Source organism: Eptesicus fuscus, chromosome 4 (assembly GCF_027574615.1).
Source record: "Eptesicus fuscus isolate TK198812 chromosome 4, DD_ASM_mEF_20220401, whole genome shotgun sequence".
NCBI classification, from domain to species: Eukaryota; Metazoa; Chordata; class Mammalia; order Chiroptera; family Vespertilionidae; genus Eptesicus; species Eptesicus fuscus.
This window is the reverse complement of record NC_072476.1, coordinates 10450345-10475697: the sequence shown is the minus strand read 5'-3', so window position 1 is coordinate 10475697 and position 25353 is coordinate 10450345. Positions and strand designations below refer to the sequence as shown.

General features: G+C 53.6%; 1 protein-coding gene across 1 annotated transcript in view; it reads left to right on the top strand.

Moving 5' to 3' along the window:
- Window positions 1–23257, top strand: part of LMF1 (lipase maturation factor 1) — a 108750-nt gene extending 85493 nt beyond the window's left edge. The window contains exons 6-11 of the mRNA XM_054714148.1: window positions 805–972; window positions 20202–20385; window positions 20751–20904; window positions 21106–21289; window positions 22427–22539; window positions 23027–23257. Of these exons, the coding sequence (XP_054570123.1) occupies window positions 805–972; window positions 20202–20385; window positions 20751–20904; window positions 21106–21289; window positions 22427–22539; window positions 23027–23201 (978 nt within the window). The 3' untranslated portion in view covers window positions 23202–23257. The remainder of the gene's footprint in view (window positions 1–804; window positions 973–20201; window positions 20386–20750; window positions 20905–21105; window positions 21290–22426; window positions 22540–23026) is intronic.
- The last annotated feature ends 2096 nt before the right edge of the window (window positions 23258–25353 follow it).

Below are 25353 nucleotides of genomic sequence, written 5' to 3'. Positions count from 1 at the left end.
GGGATGTGTACATGTGAACACCAGTGCCCAGGAGTGAGGAGGCCCAGGCCTTGGGGAGGGGAGGGAGGTGGGTACAGTAGACCTCACCACACCCTTCACGTATCACCACACTCTCCACAGACGGGAAAGGGAGCCAGCTCATGTTAGAGCTGGTGTCCCGTCAGCACGGAGGGGCCCTGTGCAGTGAGATCGTGCCTTCACCAACAGCTGAATGTCACACTGGGGCCTCCGTGACGGGGCCGTGAGCCCAGTTCAAGGCATGTCCAGACCATCGTGGGTAGGAATGTACCCAGCCCCACACAGTGTTGGCACAGTTGGCTCCTCTGAGCGTTGATGGCCACATGGCCTTCCACATGGCCTGCTCCCAGCCTCAGCTGCAGATGGGGGTGGGAGAGCACAGGGCTTGTGGTCAGAGGTACCGAGCCTGTCAGGTGGGCCCTGGGGTGGCCAGCACCACGGCTGAGTCAACACGCAGCCTCCTGGGTTGCATTGTGCCCACCCACTTTCAACATGTGTGTTCCCAGGAACACACACTCGGGGCCGGGACCCTGTTCCCCAGCCTTCATTGCCCTTTAAGCAGAAACCAAACCGTATGTGAGTATTCGCCTGAGACAGGCTCCCACAGCTCTGCCCCTCCCCCGTACCCTGTCCTCCGCATGGGGCTTTCTACTGCCCAGTGCTGCTCAGGGCTCTCACCACCGACTCCCAGCATCTGAGCTCCCGGTAACCAGAGCAGTGCAGGCAGGCGGGGTCCTGTGGGGTGCAGCTCAGGGTGTAGCTCACAGGTCTCCTCCTGTCCCACAGACGCAGCCGGTGCCCAACCCCATGGCCTACTTCCTGCACCACTCCCCATGGTGGGTCCACCGCTTCGAGACCCTCAGCAACCACTTCCTGGAGCTCGTGGTGCCCTTCTTCATCTTCCTCGGACGGCGGATGTGCATCCTCCATGGCGCCTTACAGATCCTCTTCCAGGTGAGTCACTGCAGACCCCTGGGAATCTGAGCGTCGCTTGTCAGTTCCCAAGAAAAACACGGTTGGGATTTTCAATTTCTGTGTCCTGCTTACTGTTTGTTTTTGTTGAGTGTAACCTACATGCTGTAATAGGGGTGCCCTCGGGACTTCTCGTCGTGCTCCTGTCTTTTCCCTTGTTGTCTGGGGCCCGTGCGTTGCGGGGTTGCAGGTTCAATGGGCAGCAGGAGAGGCCACACTGATTCCAAGGAGAGGCTCCCTGGCCTAGTGAGTGTGACTGTGGGTTGTTGGTCTGGTGGTGGGTTTTGTGGCTGCCTTTATCAAGTTCTCTTCTAGTTTGTTTGTGGTTTTTGTTTTGGGTATTTTTAATCTTGAATGAATGTTGAATTTTTTAAAATACATTTTTATTGATTTCAGAGAGGAAGAGGGAGGGAGAAAGAGAGAGAGAAAACATCAATGATGAGAGAGAATCATTGATCGGCTGCCTCCTGCACACCCGCTACTGGGGATCAAGCCCGCAGCCCAGGCATGTGCCCTGACAGGGAATAGAACGGCGACCTCCTGGTTCATAGGTTGACGCCGTTGAGCCATACCAGCTGGGCTAAATGTTGAATTTTAACAAATGTTGAATTTTCTCCACCAGTTGTGAGGTCACTTTTTCTTTCTCTCTAATCTGTAAACATGGTGAATTGCATTAATACTACTAATGTTGAACCAATTTTACATCCCTAAGATAAACTCAGCTTAGTCATGCTGTGTATATCAAGATGTTACTGGGCATGATTTGCTAATATTTTGTTTTGGATTTTGCATGGTTGTCAGTGAATGAGCCCGGTCTGTAATTTTCCATCTTGCACTGGCCTTACCTGGCTCTGTTCAGGTTTTACCGTCACTACAGAGCTCAGCGAGGGCTGGCCCCTCCTTTGAATGAGTTCACAGGACAGACAGTGCTCCTGCGTGAGCCCCTGGCCTCTGGGTCCCGGTGACCACTGATGAATGCCTGTGGTGACTGTCAGACACGCAGGGTTTTCATTTCTTCTGAAGGTAGCTTTAGTGGCAGACATTTTCCTGGGAATTTGTCCATTTCATCTGTTTTCAAATTTATTAGCCAGAAAACAACAACAAAAAGTCATAATATTCTCTTATGTTTGCAGAGTCTGGGCTTGTGACCTTCTCTTTCAGCCTGTGTCCTTCTCTCCAGGGCAGCTCTCAGCACAGAGCAAGATTCTTTTCAAACTGAGGCCGACCTTCACTCTCTTCTACAGAACAAGCCCATTCATCTCGGCTGGTGTCTGGGTTCATTTCCATATCTTTGTTTTTTTCTTTTTGTCCCTTTTAGCTTTCTTTAGAGGTTTTTCTCATTCCATTATTTTCCCCTCCTAATTAGTAAGTTATACACTCTGTTTCTTTCAAGTGAGGACATACTTAGTTAACTGAAAGTCTAAATTTAATCCCTGTCTTTGCACCGTGAAGGCCCTAAAGCCTTAGGATGCTTTAACTGTCTCTGTCCCTACCTGCTCGTTTGCTTTCACTGCCCCAGTATTTTCGCTCTGTTTTTTATTTTTCAATTAATAGACTGTTTTAGAACAGTTTTAGATTTACAGAAAACTGAGCAGAGTGTGTAGAGGATTCCCTTATCCCCCCCCTCCTCCCCGCACAGTTTCCCCATCATGAACATCTTGTGAGAGGTTAGTTATAACTGGTGAGCCAACATTGGTACTTCATTATTAACTGAAGTCCCATTTACACTCCGGGTGTCTCGGGTGTGTACTCTCTGTGGGTTTGGACAGATATACATGCCGTGTATCCATCATTGTGGTGTGGTACGGAGAGCAGTGTCACTGCCCTGGGAGTCCTCTGTGCTCTCGAGGTTCATTCCTCCCCCTGCCCCCCAACCCCTGTCAACCACTGATCTCTTTACTGTCTCCATAGTTGTACCTTTTCCAGAGTGTCATGTAGTTAGAACTACCAAGGATGTAGCGTTTCAGGCTGGCTTCTTTACGCAGTAATATGCATTTGAGGTTCCTCTTGTCTTCTTTGTGCCTTGAGAGCTCATTTCTTTTCATTGCTGAATAATATTCCATTTTCTGGATGTACCACAGTTTATCCATAAAGTCTCCAGAGCTGGCTGAATACAGAGCCCTGGCTGGCCAATGACCCTTGCCAGCAGCCAAGGGCATTCTGCACCGTCCCCACTCCACACGCCATGAGGCCCCATGGCCCTATGGTCTCAAGCCAGTGGGCAAGGCTCCAGGTAGAGGCTTGAGCATCCACCAGCATAGGCGCCACCTCACGCTGGACCTTCCCCTGTTGTCTGAGGATGCCCAGCCAGTGGCTCCCGCCTTCCCCTCCCAACGGAGAACATAGGTCCGGTTCTGAGGCAGCTCAGAGGCCCCTGCCTGGCACAGCCTCAGGAGGAATGAGCCTGCTATGACTTCATGGCTACCAGGTGACCGAGACCCACTCTTGGGGCTGCAGGGCATTAATTAGTCGCTGCTTTTGCTGCTTTTATAAGTGTTGAATCAGTGGGACCCTCTGAGGCTATAAACTCAACTGGGCCTGTGGGGACCCTTCAGGCATCCCTCAGGCTACACTGACTGGCTTTCTGTTCCATCAACTGCAGCTGGCTTGGACAAGCGCTAATGAAAAACAGGTTGTCCTGTTCCCTAAGAAAATGATTGAACGAAGTTTGGTTACTAGTGCACGTGTAAATCAGATCCGGGAAGATCCTCACATTGGCCACTGAACCAGGGGCCTCGAAATGCCCTTGTTTGTTCACAGTGCACTTGGCTCGAGTCTCACGGTGAGTCAGGGCGAGGACCAGCTATCTGGACCTGGCCTGGTGGCCTGTCTGAATCCTGGCCCTTCCAGGGCACCTGACACCCAGGCGGGAAGGGGGATGGGTGGTGGCCCCAGGGCTCGGGTATAAATGACTCCCAGCAGCCTCAGGCCAAATGGCTAGGTGTTGGCTCAGTTCTGGGTTCTGCTGCCCAGGTGGACAGTGGTGGATCTAGTGGCCCAGAAACACTGGGCAGAAGAGGCCAGAGCTAGACCTTGAAGGGCCTTGCTGCCAGCCGCAGCTCTGGACATTATTCCGGAAGACGGGCCCACATATTTGCCTTCCACCCCCTGAAGGTCCTGGGAGCCCCCGGTCTGTCGCGCCTTCAGGAGTCAGGCCTAAGGTGTCCAGAGCAGAGAGGACGAATGGCCAGCTGGCGCAGCTGCAACGTGCTCAGCCCTGGCAGGCAGTGTGGGGTCTCAGGTTGGGGGCCACAGGGTGCAGGCTCCTGGCAGGTGTTCAGCTCTCCATGGGGCTGCTGCACGGGGCTTGGGCATGTCAGTCACTTTGGGGAGTGGCCTGTGTTAAGTGCGCTGCATGGGTTTATGAGGTACCCTGACAGAGGCCAAGCTCCGGTCTCTGCCTGAGACCCCAAGAGGCGTTTCTGGTTCTGTTTGTTTCCGTCCATTCCCTTGAGAGAGGATTGAGGATATGAGCACCTCACCTCCTCCCACACTGAGTTTACACAGCTGTTCCAGAGGATTCTGCAAGGCCATTGTCTACTAGAGAGGTGCACCACCCCAGCCTCAGCCCCCTGCTCTAATGCCAAGCCTCAAGCCTGAGGGAGAGACCCTGGAGGGGGCGGTCAGCTTCCACCATGGGGCTGGGCAGACAGCCCAACCTAGCACAGGACGGGCATTCGCCAGGCAACGCTCCTGGTCAGTGCAGACCAAATTCTTGGATCCCAGACCAGATTCTCCTCCTCCTCCCACCACGTCCTGCTCTTTCTAATCTCTGACTTCGGCTGGAGTCCTGGAGCTGTCTCACAGTGGGCCATCCCCGTGGCTGTGGGCACCGAGAGCTGCCGCCACCGGCCCTGAGTTCCTTGCCCAGATTGGGGTCACGGGATATCTGCCCCTGGACTCCTGGTTGCAGAAAGTCTCCTGCGAGTATGCATGTGTCCTCTGCAAGGCCATGCAAGCTGAGAGCACAGCAGGGAGTTCCAGAAGCCCATCCCTCCCTCCTCGGGGTTGTGTTGTGTCATCCTAAAACATCTGCTGCAGCGTCTCCTGGGCCCGAGATTCCAGCGCTCACCACTCATCTTCCTGCCCACGGTCCAGCTCCAGCCGCCCCAGCACAGGCCTTGGTCCACTGCCCCATCCGGGTCTCCTGCAGGCTGCATGGTGCACTGAGGGTGCAATTAAGGCTCCACTGACCGGTATAAACACAGATGGACAGTGTGCTGGATGCATTTCCCTCAGAGGAGACGCTGCAGCAAAGCCAAGAAAGATCACAGCCCTCTCCAGCACACTGAGGCCACACATGTGACGCCAGGCTCCATTTTTCTTATTAAAAACATGGCCATCCAGATGGATGGGGCAGATAAAGGGGGGTGGGCTGAATGGGGACACACGGCCGGTGTGTGCCTGACAAGGGCTCTGAGCACAGCCAAGTGATGTCCCCATGGTTTCTACTGCTTTATTAGAAACAGGGTTTCATCCCCAAAACTGTTGAACCCTAGTTCTCTAGGTCAGGGCCACCCAGCTGCACTCACATTAGAATAACCCGAGGGAGTTCTTTGGAAATATGCTTGTGCTGGGGCCACCCCACCCGGACCCACGAAGACGGGAACCCCAGGAGGGCCAGGCATTGCTCAGAGGTCATTTAGGGCCATGTGGCCATGCCTTTCGAAGTGCACTCCTGAGTTCTCACCCAGATAAACCTGTCAGGCCTTGAGGGTCCTGTTGTACCAGACCATTCTGGATCAGGGTCATGTGGGCCAGGCACCTGGTGGGGCTGGTGCTCCTGCCACTGTACAGAGAAGTGACCCTCCCAGGGGCTGGCTCCACCCAGGTCTGCAGCAGAGCTGGTGTCACCAGGCACAGATTCAAAGCTGCTATCCATCAAGATAGTGGTGCCAAATGGACAGCAATGCCACCCAGAACCTCAGGAAGAAGGCTCGACTCCCGGGAGGTGTCTCGGCCTGGCTGTGCTGTGTCCTTGCTCGAGTGGCCCAGGCTTATGTCTACCACAGCATCAGACAGGGCCAGGCTGGAGCCCCCAGGCTGCAGGGATAGGGACCTCTCACTGGTGCTTATGTGGGGTTGTGGGGTAGCTGGTTGTTTTTTCCAATTCTTATTTTCAAAGACTGAAGAAGACCCCACATGGGTCCCATCCCTGCCTGTGCTGAGCAGCTGGACCCCCTCCCCTGGGAGTCTGTCAACCACTGAGGGCCCTGGTCAGGTCTGCCCTGTTGGCCACCACCAAACCCCCTTATTCACCCTGGGTGGGTGGAATTGTGGAGCATCAGGGATAGCCTGGGCTGTCTGCCCCCCAGGAAGGCTCAGGTTGCAGCTAGCAGATGACAGGGCTCCAAATCCCCCTGGAGCCTCTGCAGCATCACCAATCGCAGGAGCCATGCCTGCATCTCAGGGCCGCTGTTCATGCCAGTGGGGTATGGCCCTCACATGTCTGGAGGGGACAGCGACCCCAGGGGCACCAAGAGTCCCCCTTGGTACTTTCATTATTGACCGTATTCCCTATACTGCAGTTCATATCCCCGTGACTATTTGTAACTCCCAATTTGTACTTCTGAATCCCTTCACCTTTTCCACCCAGTCTCCCAGCCCTTCCTCCCATCTGGCAACCATCAGTTTATTTTCTGCATTTTTGTGTGTTTTTTTCATTTGTTTTGGGTTTTTTTAGATTCCATCTATAGTGAAACCATACTGTGTTTGTCTTTTCAGTCTGATTCACTTCACTTAGCATAATATCCTCTGAGTCCATCTATGTTGATGTAAGTGGTAAGAGTTTGTTCTTTTCTATGACCAAGTAATATTCCATTGTATATGTGTACCACATCTTCTTCACCCAGTCGTCTATTAATGGACTGCATAGGCTGCTTCCATATCTTGGCTATTGTAAAGTATGTTGCAATGAACATGAGGATTCGTATATCTTTTCAAATTAGTGTTTTAGATTTCTTTGTATACTCAGACTTGGAATGGCTGGGTCATAAGTTGGTTCTATTTTTAATTTATTGAGGAACCTCCATACTGTTTTCCATAGTGGCTGCACCAATTTGTAGTCCCACCAACAGTGCACAAGGGTTTCCTTTTCTCCAAATTCTCACCAACACTTTTTGTTGATTTGTTGATGGTAGCCTTTCTGACAAGTGTGAGATGATATCTCATTGTGGTCTTAATATGCATTTCTCTGATGATTAGTGATATTGAGCATCTTCTCACTTGTCCATTGGCCATCTGTATGTCCCCTTTGGAGAAATGTCTGTTTGGTTCCTCTGCCCATTTTTAATTGGATTTTTGTGGGTTTTTGGTGTTAAGTTGTGTGAATTCTTTATAAATTTTGGATATTAACCCCTTATCGATGTATCATTGGCCAATATCTCCTCCCATTTGGTGGGTTGTGTTTTCATTTTGTTGATGGTTTCCTTTGCTTTGCAAAACGTTTTAGTTTGATGTAGTCTCATTTATTTATTTTGTTTTATTTCCCTTACCTGAGGAGATATGTCCAAAAAAAATTACTAAGAGCATTGTCAAAGAGTTTACTGTGTAAGTTTTCTTCTAGGAGTTTTATAGTTTCAGGTCTTACATTTAAGTCTTTAATCCATTTTGAGTTCATTCTTGTATATGGCGTAAGAAAGGGGTCTAGTTTTTTGTGGGGGGGGGGTTTTGTGGGTTTTGTTTTTTTTTTTTTTGCATGTATGACCAGTTTCTAACACCATTTATTGAAGAGACTGTCTTTACCCATCCTTTGTCATAGATTAATCAATCATATAAGCGTGGCTTTATTTCTGGGCTCTCTATTCTGTTCCATTGATCAATGTGTCTTTTTTATGCCAGTACCACACGGTTTGATTACATAGCCTTATAGTATAGTTTGATATCAGGTAACATTATGCCTCAAACTTTGTTCTTCTTTCTCGAGATTTTTGTGGCTCTCCAGGGTCTTTTGTGGCTCCATATAAATTTTGGGATTATTTGTTCTAGTTCTGTGAAAAATGACATTGGTATCTTAATAGGGATTGCATTGAATCTATAGATTGCTTTAGGTAGTATGGAAATTATGATGACAGTTTTACTTCTTCCTTTCCAATTTGGATACCTTTTATTTTTTTTCTTCTTGTCTGATTGCTGTGGCTAGGACTTCCAGTACTATCCTATATAATAAAAGCCTAATATGCAAATCGACCGAACAGGGAACGACCAGTTGGCGGGGGGTGGGGCCAGCCAGCAGGCAGCACCAGGTCAGCCAAGGCGAGTGCCAGCGGGCAGAGGGAGGGGACAGCAATGGGGACGGGGGGATGGCAGCGACCAATGGTGGCAGAGGGGTGATGAGGGGAGTGGGGGCCAGCCACTTCCCGGCCAGCGCCATTCCCTGATCTGCCCACCCGGTTGCATCCCGCAGAGGGAAGCAAGACTGCGGCTTAGGCCCGCTCCCCAGGGAGCCATCAGTCAGACATCCCCTGAGGGCTCCCGGACTGTGGGAGGGTGCAGGCCAGGCTGAGGGACACCCCCCCAGTGCATGAATTTTTATGCACCGGGCCTCTAGTGTTGAATAAGAGTGGGGAAAGTGGATATTCCTGTCTCATTCCTGATTTTAAGGGAAATGTGTTTAGTTCTCCCCCATTGAGTATGATGTCAGCTGTGGGTTTATCAGATACTAGAAGCCCAGTGCACAAAATTCGTGCACTCGGGGGGGGGGGGTTCCCTCACCCCAGCCTTTGCCCTCTCACAGTCTGGGAGCTCTTGGGGGACATCCTTAGTGCTGCTGCGGAGGCGGGAGAGGCTCCCGCCACCACTGCTGTGCTTGCCAGCCGTGAGCCTGGCTTCTGGCTGAATGGCGCTCCCCCTGTGGGAGTGCACTGACCACCATGGGGCAGCTCCTGCATAATCCTATATAATAAAAGGCTAATATGCAAATCGACCAAACAGTGGAACAACTGGTTGCTATGACACACACTGACCACCAGGGGGCAGCTCCTGCGTTGAGTGTCTGTCCCCTGGTGATCAGTGTGTGTCATAGCAACCAGTTGTTCTGCTATTCGGTTAATTTGCATATTAGCCCTTTATTATATAGGATGGCCTTTATTATGTTGAGGTATGATTCCTCTTTGTCACTTTGCTGAGAGTTTTTATAATAAATGGATGCTAGATTTTGTCAAATGCTTTTTCTGCATCTATTGATATGATCATATGATTTTTACCCTTTATTTTGTTTGTGGTGTATCACATTAATTGATTTGTGGGTATTGAACCAACCTTGAACCCCAGGAATAAATCCCATTTGATCATGGTATATGATCTTTTTAATGTATTGCTGAATTCAGTTTGCTTTTATTTTGTTGAAGATTTTTGCAGCTCTGTTAATCAGGGATATTTGCCTATAATATTTTTTGTGATGTTTTTGTCTCGTTTTGAAATCATGGTAATGCTGACCTCATAAAATGAGCTTGGAAGCCTTTCCTCCTCTTGGATTTTTTGGAATAGTTTGAGAAGGATAGGTGTTAGTTCTTTGAATATTTGGTAAAATTCACTTGTGAAGCCATTCAGCCCAGGACTTTTGTTGGGAGTTTTTTAATTATTGACTCAATTTCATTAGTAGTTATTAGTCTGTCCAGATTTTCTCTTTCTTCTTGGAAGATTGTATGTTTCTAGGAATTTATTGATTTCTTCCAGATTGTCCAATTTGTTGGCATATAATTATCTGTAGTATTTTCTTATAATCCTTTGTATTTCTGTGGTGTCAGTTGTTTTTCTCTCTCTTTTTTTTTTTTTTTCTTCTTCTTTCATTTCTGATTTTATTTATTTGGATCCTCTTTTTTTCTTGAGTCTTGTTAAAGGTTTATCAATTCTGTTTATCTTTTCAAAGAACCAGCTCTTGGTTTCATTAAACTTTTGTATTTTTTTAGACTCTATTTCATTTATTTCTGCTCTGATCTTTATTATTTCCTTCCTTCTACTCACTTTAGGCTTTGTTTGTTCTTTTTCTAGTTTCTTTAGATGTAGGTTAGATTGTTTATTTGAAATGTTTCTTGTTTCTTGAGATAGACCTATAATGCTGTGATTTTCCTGTTTTCACTGTGTCCCATAGATTTGGAGTCATTGTGTTTTCATTTTCTTTTTTTAATATGTTTTTGGTTTGGTTTGGTTTTTATAGAGAGATGAGGGGAGAGGGATAGAGAGATAGAAACATCAATAAGAGAGGAACAGCATAGATGGGCTGCCTCCTACACGCCCTCTACTGGGGATCAAGCCCAGAACCCAGGCATGTGCCCTGACCAGGAATCGAACAGGTGCCCTTTTGGTTCCTCAGTCGATGCCCAACCACTGAGCCACACTGGTTGGGCTGTGTTTTTATTTTCATTTGTCTCAAGCCATCTTTTTATTTCTTTCTTAACATCATTGTTAACCCATTCATTGTTTAGTAGCATATATTTTAGCCTCCATGTGTTTGTATGTTTTCAGTTTTCTTGTCATTGATTTCTAGTTTCAGACCATTGTGGTCAAAGAAGATGCTTGATATGATTTTAGTCTTTTTAAATTTATTGAAACTTGTTTTGTGGCCTAACATGTGGTCTGTCCTGAAAAATGTTCCATGTGCGCTTGAAAAGAATGTATATTCTGCTGCTTTGGGGTGAAATGCTCTAAAATATCAATTAAATCCATCTGGTCTAATGTGTCATTTGAGGCCACTGTTTCCTTGCTGATTTTCAGTCTGGATGATCTATCCATTGATGTCAATGGAGTGTTAAAGTCCCCTACTATCCCTGTATTACTGTTGACCCCTCCCTTTATGTTCATCAACATTTGCTTTATGTATTTAGGTGCTCCTATGTTGGGTCCATAAATATTTATAAGGGTTATAGCCTCTTGCTGGATTGATCCCTTTATCATTATGCAATGTCATTCTTGGTCTCTTATTATACCCTTTGTTTTAAATTCTCCTTTGTCTGATAGAATTATTGCTATCCGAGCTTTTGTGTTGTTGTTGTTTCCATTTGTATGAAATACTTGTCTTTACTTTCAGTCTGTGTGTCTTTCAATCTGAAATGGATCTCTTGTAGATGGCATATGTATGAATCTTATTTCCTTATCCATTCAGACACCCTCTGTCTGTTGAAAAATCAACTGACAGTCCTATGAGAACTTCCTTGTATGTATCTAACTGCTTTTCTCTTGCTGCTTTTAAGATTCTCTGTCTTTAACCTTTGCCATCCTATATAATAAAAAGCTAATATGCAAATAGACCAAACAGCAAAACAACAAGTTGCTATGACTCGCACTGACCACCAGGGGGCAGACACTCAATGCAGGAGCTGCCCCATGGTGGTCATTGCGCTCCCACAGGGGGAGCGCCGCTCAGCCAGAAGCTGGGCTCACGGCTGGCAAGCGCAGAGGTGGTAGCAGGAGCCTCTCCTGCCTCTACAGCAGCACTAAGGATATCTGACTGACATCCCCGAGGGCTCCCAGACTGTGAGAGGGCACAGGCCAGGCTGAGGAACCCTCACTTCCCCCCACCCCCTTGAGTGCACAAATTTCGTGCACCAGGCCTCTAGTTTTTATTATAATGTGTCTTGGTGTAGGCCTCTTTGGGTTCATCTTATTTGGGACTCTCTATGGTTTCTTTCATAACCTCATTGTTAATCCATTCATTGTTTATTAGCATTGTTTTCAACAACCATAACCATCATACACAAGTCTCTATGCTTCCTGGATTTGCGTGTCTATTTCCTTCACCAGGTTAGGGAAGTTTTTCATCACTATTTCTTCAAATAGGTTTTCAATCCCTTGCTCTATCTCTTCTCCGTCTGGTACCTCTATGATGCAAATGTTGGTGTGTCTGATGTTATCCCAGAGGTCCCTTGAAGTATTTTCTTTTTATTTATTTATTTATTTTTATTTTATTTTTTTGCTGTTTTGATTGGGTGCAACCAAGGCTGGCTGTCACCAGTGCTGGGCCTGGGCCACTCAGCAAGAGACACATGACACACTGAGTCCAGTTGCCACCTGCCTGGCGCTTTAAAAATGTCTAAGACAGTTTTTTTGTTTGTTTTTAATATATTTCTATTGATTTCAGAGAGGAAGGGAGAGGGAGAGAGAGATAGAAACATCAATGATGAGAGAGAATCATTGATCAGCTGCCTCCTGCACGCCCCACAATGGGGATCGAGCCTACAACCCAGGTATATGCCCTGACGGAGAATCAAACTGTGACCTCCTGGTTCATAGGTCGACACTCAACCACTGAGCCACATTGGCCGGGCGACAGTTTTTAAGGACGTCTGCAGCTCGGGCCGAGGCTGTGGTAGAGATTCCTGTCACAGAATGCACATGCCCAGCTATGATCACAGCTCACACAGCATTCTGTGTGGCTGTTTTCACTTGCCATTATAAGCTTTACAATCATTGTTTTCAACAACCATAACCATCATTCACAAATTTTTTAAATAATTATTCAATTATGTTTAGGCAAAATTTAAAAGATTTTTTTCAGATATTTAGTTTTTTGTTTTTTTAATATATCTTTATTGATTCCAGAGAGGAAGGGAGAGAGATAGAAACATCAATGATGAGAGAGAATCATTTGTCAGCTGCCTCCTGTATGCCCCCTACTGGGGATTGAGCCTACAACCCAGGCATGTGCCCTGGACCAGAATCTAACCCGGGACCCTTCAGTCCGCAGGCCGACGCTCCATCCACTAAGCCAAACCAGCTAGGGCCAGATATTTAGTACTGATCCACATGTTCACCATTTTCAACACCCTGCTTTCCTCTGTGCAGACCCAAGTCTCTACAGAAATCATGTTCTTTCTGCTGGAAGAATGTTCCATTTGATTTTTAACGTGTCTTCGTGGAGGCTGCTGATGGATGTCTTTACTTCCACCACCATCTTCTAAGCGTTTTTTCCTAGCTGTGATGCTGCAGCCCGATGGTGTCTTTCAGTGAAGACCCGTCTGTTATTTTTGCCCAAAGACTTGTCCCCTGTCCTGGTTTGTCATGCAGCTTCCTCTCTGGCTGCTTCAGATCTTTCTCTTTTTTACAGTTTTCAGCAGTTTGACTTGCTGTGCCATGGTGTGAATTTCTCTGTGTTTGTCCTGTTTATGATTTCTTAGGCTTCTCTGATCTCTGCATTTATAGTTTTCATCAAATTAGGAGGCTGTTTGGACATGATTTCTTCATCGTTGTTTCTGCTGACCTTCCCTTTCTGGGACACAAACCACACATGTTTAGAACAGAGTGCGTGTCCCCCAGGTCCCTGAGGGGCCGCTCAGCTCTGGTGCACTCTGTGCTTCAGTTGAGGAAGTTCTCACTCAGCCACTAACTTTTCTCTTTCCTTGTGCTCCTCAGTTTTGTCTGAAGCCTCTCCATTTCATATGTTACCTTTAAAAATCTCGAATTAGCACCAGCCAGGTGGCTCAGTTGGTTGGAGCACCGTCCTGTACACCAGAAAGGTAACAGGTTTCATCCCCCGTCAGGAGTGTACCAGAGGCAGCCGATCCACATTTGTCTCTCATAGCGATGTTTCAGGCTTTCTCTCTCTCTGTGTGTGTGTCTCTCAAAAAGAAAACAGAAATCTTGAATTACTTCTTGTTTCTTCTTTATCATTTTCCTATTTCTTAGTTATGACCATGTTTTCTTTTAAATCCTTTAATTATTGACGGTAACTGTTTCTTAGTTATGACCATGTTTTCTTTTAAATCCTTTAACTATTGACGGTAACTGTTTTAGCATTCTCATCTCCTTGCTCCAGATCATCTCCTGTTTCTGATTGTTTCATGTACCTATCCTTTTCTCTAGCTGTGGCTTCCACGCTGCTACTAACTTGCCCATCTGTTAACTGTTGACTGGATACTGGCCATTGTGTTGTGGTGTTGAATTCTCTCCTGACAAGCAGTTGATTTACTTGCAAATCAGTTTCATCATCTTGACACTCATCTTCAAATCCTGTGAGTGTGTCTAAAACAGCCTTCACTGCAGGCTCAGTCCGCCTGCTTGTAGGACGGCACTGGGATCTCTGCTGCATACATAGCTGGCTTCCCACGAGCTCTCTCCACATGGGTTCATCAGAGCTCCAAGCGTCCCACACCTGTGTGCACTGGGCACCTGCCAGCCCTCCGGGTGGTGCTCTCTCCCTGGCCCTATGGCGGCTCCTGTGTGCCTGGGAGCACAGTGGTTGGCTCATACTGATTCCTACACGGGGCCTCATACTGATTCCTACACGGGGCCTCATACTGATTCCTACAGCTCCTTGTTTGCGCGCTGCCTTCTGTGTGGCGAGCTCCAGCCGTCGACCTACCCACCTTCAAGCTCTGCCTTCCCGGGCTCCCTCGTGTGTGAGTCTGCTAAATGCCTCCACACTGGGGCCGTCACAGGTCTGTTTGTTTCCCTTCTCTCTCGAGTCAAGAGTCCTGTAGGGCCGAAGCCACATGTCACACAACAGTTGCTTCATCTGTTTTGTTCAATATCCAGTTGTTTGTGTTGGCGGTGGAGGTTCCAGTACTACTTCCTCCCTCTTGGCCTGGAGCAGAAATCTCTGGTGGAGTTTTAACCTTGAACACTCTCATCCCTGGAATGTGAAGTCGGAGCCAGGAGGCAGACTAGGATGGCGCGGACTTGGGCCCTGCTTCTGGGGGTAAAGGAAGGTGGAGGTGGTGCACGGCTGCCGCTCCCCTGTGTGGTTTTGGGACACCCTGGGTCCTTTTCTGACCAGCTCTGCTCCACACGCCGGGGAGCGGGACCCAAGTGGTTTCAGGGAAGCAGGCAGGATGGAGGTGCGGGAGAGGGCGCTGGTGCGGTCGTCCCTGGACTGTCCTCTCGGTCCTGGTCCCCAGCGGTAGGTGTTTAAAGATGGGACGGGGTGGACACAGCCACGTTGCTCAGTTCTCAGCTGGGAGCCAGACGTGGAGGCTGTGTCCTGATGATCCTTCCAAACATTCCCGTTGCTGCCAAGAAGCCCCATGACTGCGCAGATGTGCCTGCCCCCGCCCGCCGTGCCCAGCCGATGTTGTTCCCAAGAGGTGGGTGAGTGGCCCTCTCTGTGCCCTCACCAGGAGCCCGCACGGGGCAGACCTAGGACAGAACGAGGTCCTTCGCCCAGAGCGCGCCAGCACTGCTCAGGGCCTTGTTTTCCAGTTTTCAGGCGAGAGGCTCGACCCTTCTTGGACTACCTTTCCCATCTTTTCCTTCTTTGCTTTTTTATTCATTTTTTATATTTTCAATCTAAATGTTTGTATTGTTTTACTCCGATTCATCCTTGGAAACGAGAAACTGCCAGACTGTGAGAGCTGCGTCTCGCTCCTGTGATCCGTCCTGTACCCGAGGCCCGGCTGCTCCTGCGTCGGGAGTCTCAGTTCTGTCTCTTCACATCATTCTTCTCCTGGAAAGCTGATCACAAAGCCAGCGACTTGGCTGAGCCTGTATCATTTCCCTCATCGGTTCTTCGTTTCTGCACACACTCAGGCGGGGTTTCTCAAGTCAGCTTTCCCAACCACTGGCTCGGACTTCAGCAGTCCCACTCCGCTTTGCACTTGTTACAGTGCTTACGTGGTGCTCCCTGTTACAGCGGGTATGGCTGAATAACGCCACTTACTGAGCAGGGTCTTTCACATTAGCGGGGTTCTGGCCTGGGTTTCTCTGCACGCCTCTCCCTGCACCAGGCCTTCTGGGTCTCAGAGGAGCCGTGACTGGCCAGAGGCGAGACTGGGCCTCAGTGCATGTGCTGGGGGGCCAGGCCAGCAGGCCCATCACAGGTGGGCTCCCTGGGCAGGTCAGCACCCAGTGAGCCAACAGCCCGCCCTGCTAAGTCTTACAGGTCATGGTGGCCCTCTCTGCTGGTGGTCCGAGCATTGATGGAGGGAATGTGTGGCCCAGACGAGCCCTCAGGGTGGAGGTGGGTGTGGCGCTTCTCCCAGGGGGCAGCCGCCGCAGAGGACAGGGCGCCACGGGGCAAGAGGGCTCATCAGGTGGAGAGTGTGAGGACGGGCAGCTGCCGAATCCATCAGCTTCCTGCAGGGCCTGCTCTGAGGGCAGGTGTGAGGTGTTCCCCCCAGGCCTGTACCCCGTCACCCTCCCAGCACAGGAGGACAGTGTCCCGGCTGGGCCAGAGGGGAGCTTCTGGAACCAGGCCTCCTGAGGCCTGTGGGCACCAAGGGCAGGAGCTGGTTGTCCACCCTCCATCTCCCTCCTGCAGCATCTTCGCTGAGGCCCTGCGGGGCAGCTGTGTAGCATTTCTAGTGGAAGGGAAGCCATGCTCTGGGGCTCCTTGGCTTTGGCGGCCATCTCAGCTGTGAACTGAGCAGGGAAGGACCATCACTGCTTTCTCACCACGGGCCCCAGACAGCAGCCCCTCAGGGTAGTGGCTGTCCTGTCCTGATCCACTGCACAGTGGGCCTGAGCCACGTGGCTGAGCCACAGAGACGGGACTCCAGTGCAGCAGCCCCGCTGTCCACTGAGCCACGCCCGACAGCGTGAGGCATTTACCAGAAGGTGCAGGGCAACCAGCTCATGAGCAGCCAAAATGCCAGAGAGGGGAGCTTCTGTGACATCGTCCCTGCAAGTTGCCAGCACAGCTGGGAGAGGTCTGTGGGGATGAAAACTGGAGGTCAGACTCACAGGAGGAGGGACAGTGAGAGGGATGCTCTCCCATCCTGGGCGAGTTTGGCCCAGACCAACCACAAGGGGAGTGTGAAAGAGGCTGGCGCTGGAGTGGCCCCAGGCTCCAGGCATCCTGCCACAGCACCCAAAGGGCTCGGTCCCAGCCCCATGCCTTGCCCCGTGGTGGAAGAGGGGGCTGTGGTACGGGCTGTGAGCCACCCCACCTGTCACCTGCACAGTTCCTGCAATAGCCACAGTACAGGCGCCCGATGCCCAAGCTGTCGGGAGCCCGTGGCGCTCCACAGACTTCAGGAAGAAGCTCGCCAGCCCAGAGCAGGTACAGGGTAGGCCATGTTTTTGGCATGAAGTTTATTAATATAGGCAGAGAGGAATAAAATAATTTTGGGGGGCTCAGAGCCAGGAAAACTAGTTTTCCAGATTAATGCAGGGAGAGCTGTGAATCCAGTCTCTCGTGTCACACATCATAAAACTCCATCGTGATCCATAAAACTGACAAGACCCATCGAAAGCCTGGCTCCTCCGCAGCCCCTCATTAGGCCGTCATCTGTGACCTCGTGTTCCTCCAGACTGCTGGGATCAAGACCAGCTTTCATTACCATTCAGAAATTAAGGGGCGGGGCATCAGCCACGGTTTGCTCACCCGTGGAGAAGGGCCACACAGAGATGACAGTCCCTGCTGCCATCCGAGGAGGAGCGCCCTTGGTGCAGGTGGGCAGCCGTCACCCCCGCGTCCGTCATCTCACCTCCTGTGGCTGCTCCCTCTCCGCGCGTTTCTGCGGTAACAGCACCAGACCCGCTGTCTGCTCCCCGGGATTCAGACACACCTGTCAAGTCACCGGGTGGGGAGGCGGTGTCTGTCTGTTAGTGACTGTTGGCTTGTTACCGTCTTGTTTCTTTCCAAATGTGTTCACTGGTGTAGGTATGAGGATATTTACACGTTGAACTTCATGAAATTCCCTGTTTATTTGTTCTTGTTTCATCTTTTTCTCAAAGCCCCTTCTGAAGTGTGTCCATCTGGCCACTTCCCTCACGTGACCCATGCCCGTGCTCTCGTTCGGTTCCGCTCCTGTCTGTCCCTTGTTTCGTGTGTGTTGCTGGCCTACGGGGGCTCCTCCTCCAGCTCCAGGCTCTTGTTTCCTCTTTCCTGAGGCCGGGGCAGCTCATCTCCCTGCAAACATTCTGTGTCCACCATGGACGGTCCACCCCCCTCACCGCCCAGCACCCCTGGCTCTGCTCCCTCCGTAGCCCAGTCATCCTGGACTCCTGATCCGTCCTGGTTGCTCCCACTCCCTGCTCCTCCTGGAAGGCGCGGCCACCTTCCTGCTCTTCCTAGGGCTTGGGACTCGCACTGTAGGCCTGGCCGCGCCGCTCGCCCTCATACTTCTCCTCCTGGGCTGGTTCCTGGGCCTGAAAGGGAGCTGGCGGGGTTGAATCCATACTGAGTCTCCACAAGGAGAGAAGAGTTCTGAACTTCACCTCACACCACACGTGGAAAACTAACAAATGGATCAGAGTTCCAGCCTGGCCGGGTGGCTCCATTGGTTGGCACGTTCTCGTACACTGAAAGGTTGTGTGTTCGATTCCTGGTCGGGGCCTGTGCGGAGGCAACGAGGCGATGTTTCTCTCTCCCTTCCTCTCTCTCAAATCAAACATATCCTCGGGTGAGGTTGTTTTTAATGGGTCAGAGCTCCACCTGCAAACCTTTCAGAAAATCTTTATAACCTTGGGGCAGGCAAAGATTTCTTAGATGGGACACAAAAGCACTAATTGTAAACTTTTTTAAAAATTGATAACTTGGACTTCACAAAAAAGTAAAACTTCAACCTCTTCCAAAGATGCCATAACCAAAATAAAAGGGCAGGCCACACCAGCTGGCAGAAACAATCACAACATACGCATATCGGACAGAGGACTCCTACAACCCAAGGCATCGGCCAGTTGTTTGTTTATGTTTTAAATGGGGAGAAACTTGAACAAGCACTTCACAGAGAACATGTGAAGTCCAGCGAGCACAGGCGGAGACTCTCAAGGTCGCTGCCGACAGGAAACAGCAGGTGAGATCAACTAGCTTCTGTCACAGTCCCAGGCGGAGGGCAGGGCTCGGCGTCAGACTGCCACATGACCCCAAACTTGTCAACACCTCTGCGTAAATATTCATGTAGACTTGAGCACCTGATGCCACAGGACAGGAAGACACCCGCAGGTGTCCCGCTGAGGGGTGTGGGATGCCCTGAGGCCTCCCCTCAAGGGAAGACCATTCACACTCCCTGCTCCCAACCGCCCAGCAACAGGGCATACAAAGGTGCTCTCTTCAGGAGTGCCCTTGCAGAAGGAACTTCCGGGAGTTCTGGCTGGGAGGCCGCTCCAGGATGTGGCCCTGCGACAGCTGGGCGTGGGAAATCCCCTTGCTGTCAGTACCTCATCCATTCATGACCTTAGTTCGTGGGCAGGAGCCTCAGGCGGTTGGGGTTGGTTCTGATTGGAAAGCCTCTGGATCACTGAGTTCGTGCCATGCCAGAGAGACGAACCCAGCGGGTCTGGGACACAGAGCAGCCTCGCCTCCCTGGTCACCATTTCAGTGGGATTTAGGGGACATGCCAGTTTCTCACCGGGCATATTTGGGCTTCCTGGACCTTGCGTCATCCAGGGTCACCACGGACCTGGCATCAGAAGCAGCTGGGCAGCGCGAGGCCTCTGAGGAGGAGCAGTGACCAGCCTCTCAGACGGCTGCCCAGCAGACAGCCCAGGCCTGGCCCTGTTCCTGTGGCCACTGAGAAAGTACAGGAAGTTGGGCTCCATCTAAGCCGTGTCCAAGGGTAGCTCAACACACAGCCCGCTAGGAACCTGCCACAACCATCTCAGGGTGCCCAGGCCCTGTGCGTGGTCACCGGGGTGTGGAGGACAAGGCTGCAGATAGGCACGTGCACCCCCATCTCCCCCAACCCTGATAGGGAGAGCAGTGAACCCCGCCTACCTCCCACATGACCCAGGCACAGTCCTGACATCAGAGCCCCTCCCTGGGGAGGAGCCCAGGCTGTAGGGCCCTACCCTGGGCCTGTATTGATTAATAATCGCCGTAACAACTGCACCAAACACAAACCACAGCATCAAACAATACACGTGTGACTGCGCAGTCCTGGAGGTCAGAATTCTGGGCGGCCTTGGCTGTGGCCTCAAGTAGAGTCTGAGGCTGGCATGGAGGTGTCAGCAGACTGGGCCCTCGCTGGAGGCGCTGGGAAGAGTCTGCCTTCAAGGTCATTTGGGGCATGGTCATCCTTGGGCCAGAGGAGGCCAGGTGTGCAGCCTATTGGGGGGGAGCAGGGCCAGGACCATGGCCGCCTGCCACGCTGGTCTCTTGGGAAATAGCATAGGCACCCGCGTGTGCTTCCGGGAAGAAACTGGAACCCCTCCGCCCAGCACCTCTGGGTTGCTGGGACTCTTGTGAGTTGCTGGGTCCCGGTGGAGTAGGTGGAGCAGGCAGCTGGAGGGGACAGCCAGGCTGCCCCCAGCACAAGCACACCAAGCCCCGAGTTTGGGGCAGGGCAGCTGTCCTCCGTCTCGCTCAGCTGGGGCTGAGGCACTGCTCCGTCCCTCAGGTGGTCCTCATTGTCAGTGGGAACCTGAGCTTCCTGAACTGGCTGACCATCGTGCCCAGCATCGCCTGCTTCGATGACGCCACCATGGGGTTCTTATTTCCCTCCGGGCCTGGCAGCCTCAAGGACCAAGTCCTAAAGATGCAGAAGGAGGAAGCCCGGGAGGCCCGGCCTACGCCGACATACGGTGGGTGGACACCTGGGACATGGACAGAGGCTTTTACTCCCGACCCAGGATAGCTAGTCCCCAGAAGTACTGGCCTGTTCTTATTGAGCGACAGCCAGGCCCACCCCATGAGGGCAGTTGTCATGACTCAGTTTCCACATCAGCCTCAGAAAGTCCTTGGCTGGGGGAGATGGGAGCTGTGGGCAGACTCCCAGGCAGGGGCCAGCGGCACCACCCTCAGCTTCTGTGAGCCCAGAGGGGCCAGACAGAGGCCAGGGTCTGGAGGGCCCACTGATGGGGCGTGGGACAGCCTCGTCTCCTCCCTGTGGTTGGGGCCCCGGCGCAGGGGGCAGAAGCTTACCTACTGTCCCTCTCTCCGAGCCCAGGCTGCATGGTGCGGCAGGCGGCCAACCTGGCCCTGGGCGTCCTGGTCGCCTGGCTCAGCATCCCTGTGGTCTTGAACTTGCTGAGCCCCAAGCAGGTCATGAACAGCTCCTTCAACCCCCTCAGAATCGTCAACACATACGGAGCCTTTGGAAGGTACTGTGCATGCCTGGGGGTCACTCTTGGCCAGGGTGGGGTTGAGGGGTCTGCTCTCCCTCCCCCGAGGCCAGCCCCCACCTGCTCCTGCTCCGTCCACAGCCACAGCTCCAGCCCCACCTGGTCTGCTCTGGGTGGAGAGGCAGCCACCGCCTGCAATTACACAGAGCCCAGCCCGCCCTGACTTGGTCTCCCCGACAGCATCACCAGGGAGCGAACAGAGGTCATCCTGCAGGGCACGGCCAGCCCCAACGCCAGCGCTCCGGACACTGTGTGGGAGGACTACGAGTTCAAGTGCAAGCCGGGTGACCTGAGGAGACGGCCATGCCTCATCTCCCCCTACCACCACCGCCTCGACTGGCTCATGTGGTTCGCAGCCTTCCAGGTAAGGCCCTCTTCTCCTGCTCCGCCATCTCCCCCAAATCCCCACGTCCAGGTGCTCATTGTGGACTCAGCATCCCCAAGGCTATGGTGCCCTCCAGTAGAGTCTCAGAGGCTGTAATGGAGGTGTCAGCAGGCTGGGCCCTCCATGGGTACGCTGGGGCCCCTACAGGGCAGGTGGGGTGATAGCAGACCCCGCTGGAAACAGTGTCATAGGCCACTCACACTCAGCCATGGGTGCCCATGCAGCCCCGACTGACCATCCTCACATGACCCACCTGGGCCCTTGAGGACACGGGAGGTCAGGCTGGATTCCTGGTGTGGGCGTCAGCTATGGAGCAGCTTCATCCACTCCCCACCCCAGCCCGAGAGGCAGGGCTCACCTCTGTCGGCCACCTGAGATCGGGGCCTGCGTCTGAGGCCAGGCAGTAGCATATACAACACTCTCCCGGCTCCCACCCTCCTGGGGCAGGGTCTTCCCCCTGAGCAGCCGGCACCCAGGCCCACATCTGGCCGTGCGGGGGTCGGAAGCCTGGCTTCCTTCCGGCCTCTCCCTGAGCTCTGCTGCACACGCAGGCTCTGCCTCTGCACAGCGCGGTCCCTCAGGCATGGGTCCCCAAGGCCCCTCTAGATGCCCTCGCACAAGGACCAGGCGCCACAGCCAGGCCGAAGAGCCCGGAGGTGCCGCATCTCCTGCTGCCCCATCTCCCCAGGTGACAGCCCAGGGCTCCCTGGTGGCAAAGCCCAGAGGTGAGCTGGCCTGGCTGGGCCCTGTGCCTGCTGAGCTACCCAAGGACAGGACGGGGCGGGGACCCGGCACACGAAAGAATTCACACACATCTGGCTGACGGATGAGAACAGAAGCTGGCAGCCCCTCTGGGGGGACCTAAACCAAAGCAATGGGGTGTGGGCCCCCAGGGCGGCCACTGACCACACGGCAGTGAGACACACCCAGAACACAGCCTGATGGAGTGGCCGACCGACCGGGCAGGGCCCTCTGGAGGGTGCGAGGGGGCAGAGAGCATGCCCTCCCTGAGGGTTCCTGCCCACAACAGGGCTCAGGCTGGTGGCCTGGTCCTGCGGGCACCCAATGCCAACCCAGGGGCAGCGGCCCAAGCACCCCTCCTCTTCTTGCCCCCAGACCTACGAGCAGCACGAGTGGGTCATCCACCTGGCGGGCAGGCTCCTGGCCAACGACGCCGAGGTTCTGTCCCTGCTGGCCCTTAACCCCTTTGCGGACAGGGACCCCCCCAGGTAAGATTCTTCTCCCAGACGGGACCCCCACCCACAGTGGCTTCAGCTGCCTCTCAGGGCTACTCCCCCAAATGCAGAATGTGCTCTGGGGGCCAGGCCCCACCCCTGGAAATGTGCCGGGTGCAAAGATCCGTAGGCCCTCGGGCGAACCCCTTTCCTAGCACCGCTCACCTGCTGAAAGGACCCCGCTTCTGGGAAGGGGGTGGGCCCCCTATAGCAAGTCCCAGCCTCCATCCTGGTGGCTCTGGAAGCTGCCACCCAGCACTCAGCCTTCCTGGAGGCTAAACACGGCCCCTGGTCCAGGGCCTGGTTGTGATGGGGACTCCTCATGGGCTCCTCTGGCTCCCTGAGCAGCCTCTCCCCACCAAGGAGCGCCTGGACAGACACACAGCCCCTCCTGAGGTGCGAACCTGGGCCCCTGAGCCCTGGGGCCCCCTGGAGGCTGCCGCTCTGGGAGGAGCTGCTGCTGACAATCCCCTCCCTGCAGGTGGGTCAGGGGAGAGCACTACAGGTACAAGTTCAGCCGCCCCGGGGGCCTGCACGCCGCAGATGGCAAGTGGTGGATCCGGAAGAGGATCGGCCCCTACTTCCCTCCACTCAGCCTCCAGAACCTGAAGGGCTACTTTAGGTCACGGGAGTGGCCGTACCCAGCACCGGAATAGAGGGACACGGGGCCTGTCCACCAAGAAATAAAGTGGGAAGACATTAGCACCCCTGCACCGCCACCTGCACCCTGATGTCCAGGAAAGCAAACCAGGGGGTGGCATTGGGGCGTCTGCTGGGGTTGCGGGTGGCCATCCGTGCTTTCCTCATCCCTCACAATGGGTCCCCAGGCAGCCCTGGTCATCTCCCTTGTCACCGGGCTCCCAGACATGGGCGTTCCAAGGGAGCTGTGGTGGATCCAGGACCACCAGCACCCACTATACGGAGCCTCGGTTCCTCCCATTGGCCATGGCCTGGCCAGGAGGCTCCCTCAGGGTCCTAGGCACCCCAGGTCCACAGAAGGCCCTTACCCCGCAGTGGCCAGGCCCCTGTTGTGTACCTGGTGTGGCTGTGAGGAAGTCCTCACTCCCTGCCTCTCCCCCACCTGCCTCCTGGGGTTGGCTCCCACCACATCCAGAACAGACTGAGGGGGAGAAGCCAAGACTCCCAATCCCCCCTCATGCCCACCCCTCCTCAGAACCGCCCCCCCCCCCAGACTCCACACACACCCCAAAGCTGGTCTGGGCCCTGCCTTCCTCCCCAGTGACCAGCGTCCAGAAGCCCTTTGTCCCCGCTCCGGTGAGCAAAGCACATCCTCCTGTCCCCTGTGACCGCGTCTCCCCAGCCACACACCATGGTGCCTCCTGCTGCTGACCTGCGGGTGGGGGGACAGCAGAGCCGTCAGCCCCTGCCTGGGTGCTGGGCGGCAGGGTCCCCACGGGCGATTCTGAGGCCCAGTTGTCAGAAGTTAAAGTGGACTAACTATGTTTTGCTTGGCAACCCAGGGGCTCCGCGGCAGTGAGAACTGGGTGCAGCCCAGAATCTTTGCTGCCTGACGTGAGTTGTGAGTGAACAGGGTAGGGTCCTGCCAGACAAATAAGCTGGCACCCAGTGGTGCCGCCCCAGCCCCGCTCAGCCAGAGGACAGAGGCCAGGGGGTGCTGGCAGCCCTCCCTTCTCCCCTTCCTCCCGCCCACCCCCACCCCTCCAGGCCCTGGCCATACTGTGGAGAGCCCCGGAGAGGTGGTGCCGGCCAAGAGGCTGGACGAGGTGGGTACAAGTCCAGGTCTGTGTGGAGCAGCCTCCCTACCGCCTGGGGGGCCGGCCCAGGTGCCAACAGAGAGGCCGTGTTCCTGCTCACAGGGAAACAGGCGCCCTGTGTCTGTGGCGGACAGACAGGGCCTCAGACAGGGAGCCTGGAGCCAGCAAGTCTGCCTGCGGCAGCCAAGCGCCAGCCACAGCCCGGCAGCCCTTCCTGGGGGGTCGTCCTGGGGGCTCTGCCAGTGGGTGGGGGCACCAGGGGGCCTGAGGAGACCCTGCACCTTGGCTCCGGTGGTTCTCCACACGCCCTGCCCCGACCTCAGAGGGCCTCCCTGCCAGGGGCCATGGTGGTTCCCCACCTCCCCCCAGCCCTTCCCACCCCCCTGGGCTCGTTGCCACCGGGGCTGGACAAGGGAGCCCTAGGACCCCGCACTGCTGACTGTGGACTCCTCCCTGGGCCCCCAGCCAGCCATGCCCCCCAAGCCTCCAGAACCCCCTAAGACACACACAGGAGGTGATGTTTAGGCGGGGGCAGGGCTGGAGCCAGTGACCAAGTGTCATAGGAGGCCCCTTGGCTCGGGCCCTCAGGAACCAGGCAGCCCTGTCCCCATCCTGGGACAGGACAAACCACTCACCTGCACATCACAGGTGACTCCAGGTCCAGGTTGTGAGGGCGCAGTGGCCGGTTCTGACCCAGGAGGACCCATCAGACCTGTTTCTCCCACAGCCTCTCCTCCTCCCAGAGGCGCGGTGCCCCCCACCCACCTGTCTGTCCGCAGCCTTTGGAGCCTGTCCTACGGCCACTCCCTCCCATCAGAGGGAGTCCGCTAGACCCTTCCTCCACTCAGAACCCTCCCACAGCCCCCCCTCCTGAGCATGAATCTGGGGTCACTGCCCATTACCCCAGCCACATCTGCATCCTCTTCATTCCTCACACCTGCCCATGCGTCAGGCCTTGGGGGCCCACAGCCCTCAGGCCTGCCCTCACTGGAGCCCAAGCTGCTCCTGATCATGCTCTAGGCTGGTGGGGATCTGGGCCTGCTGCCCCAGTGCCAGTGGCACCCACTACAGG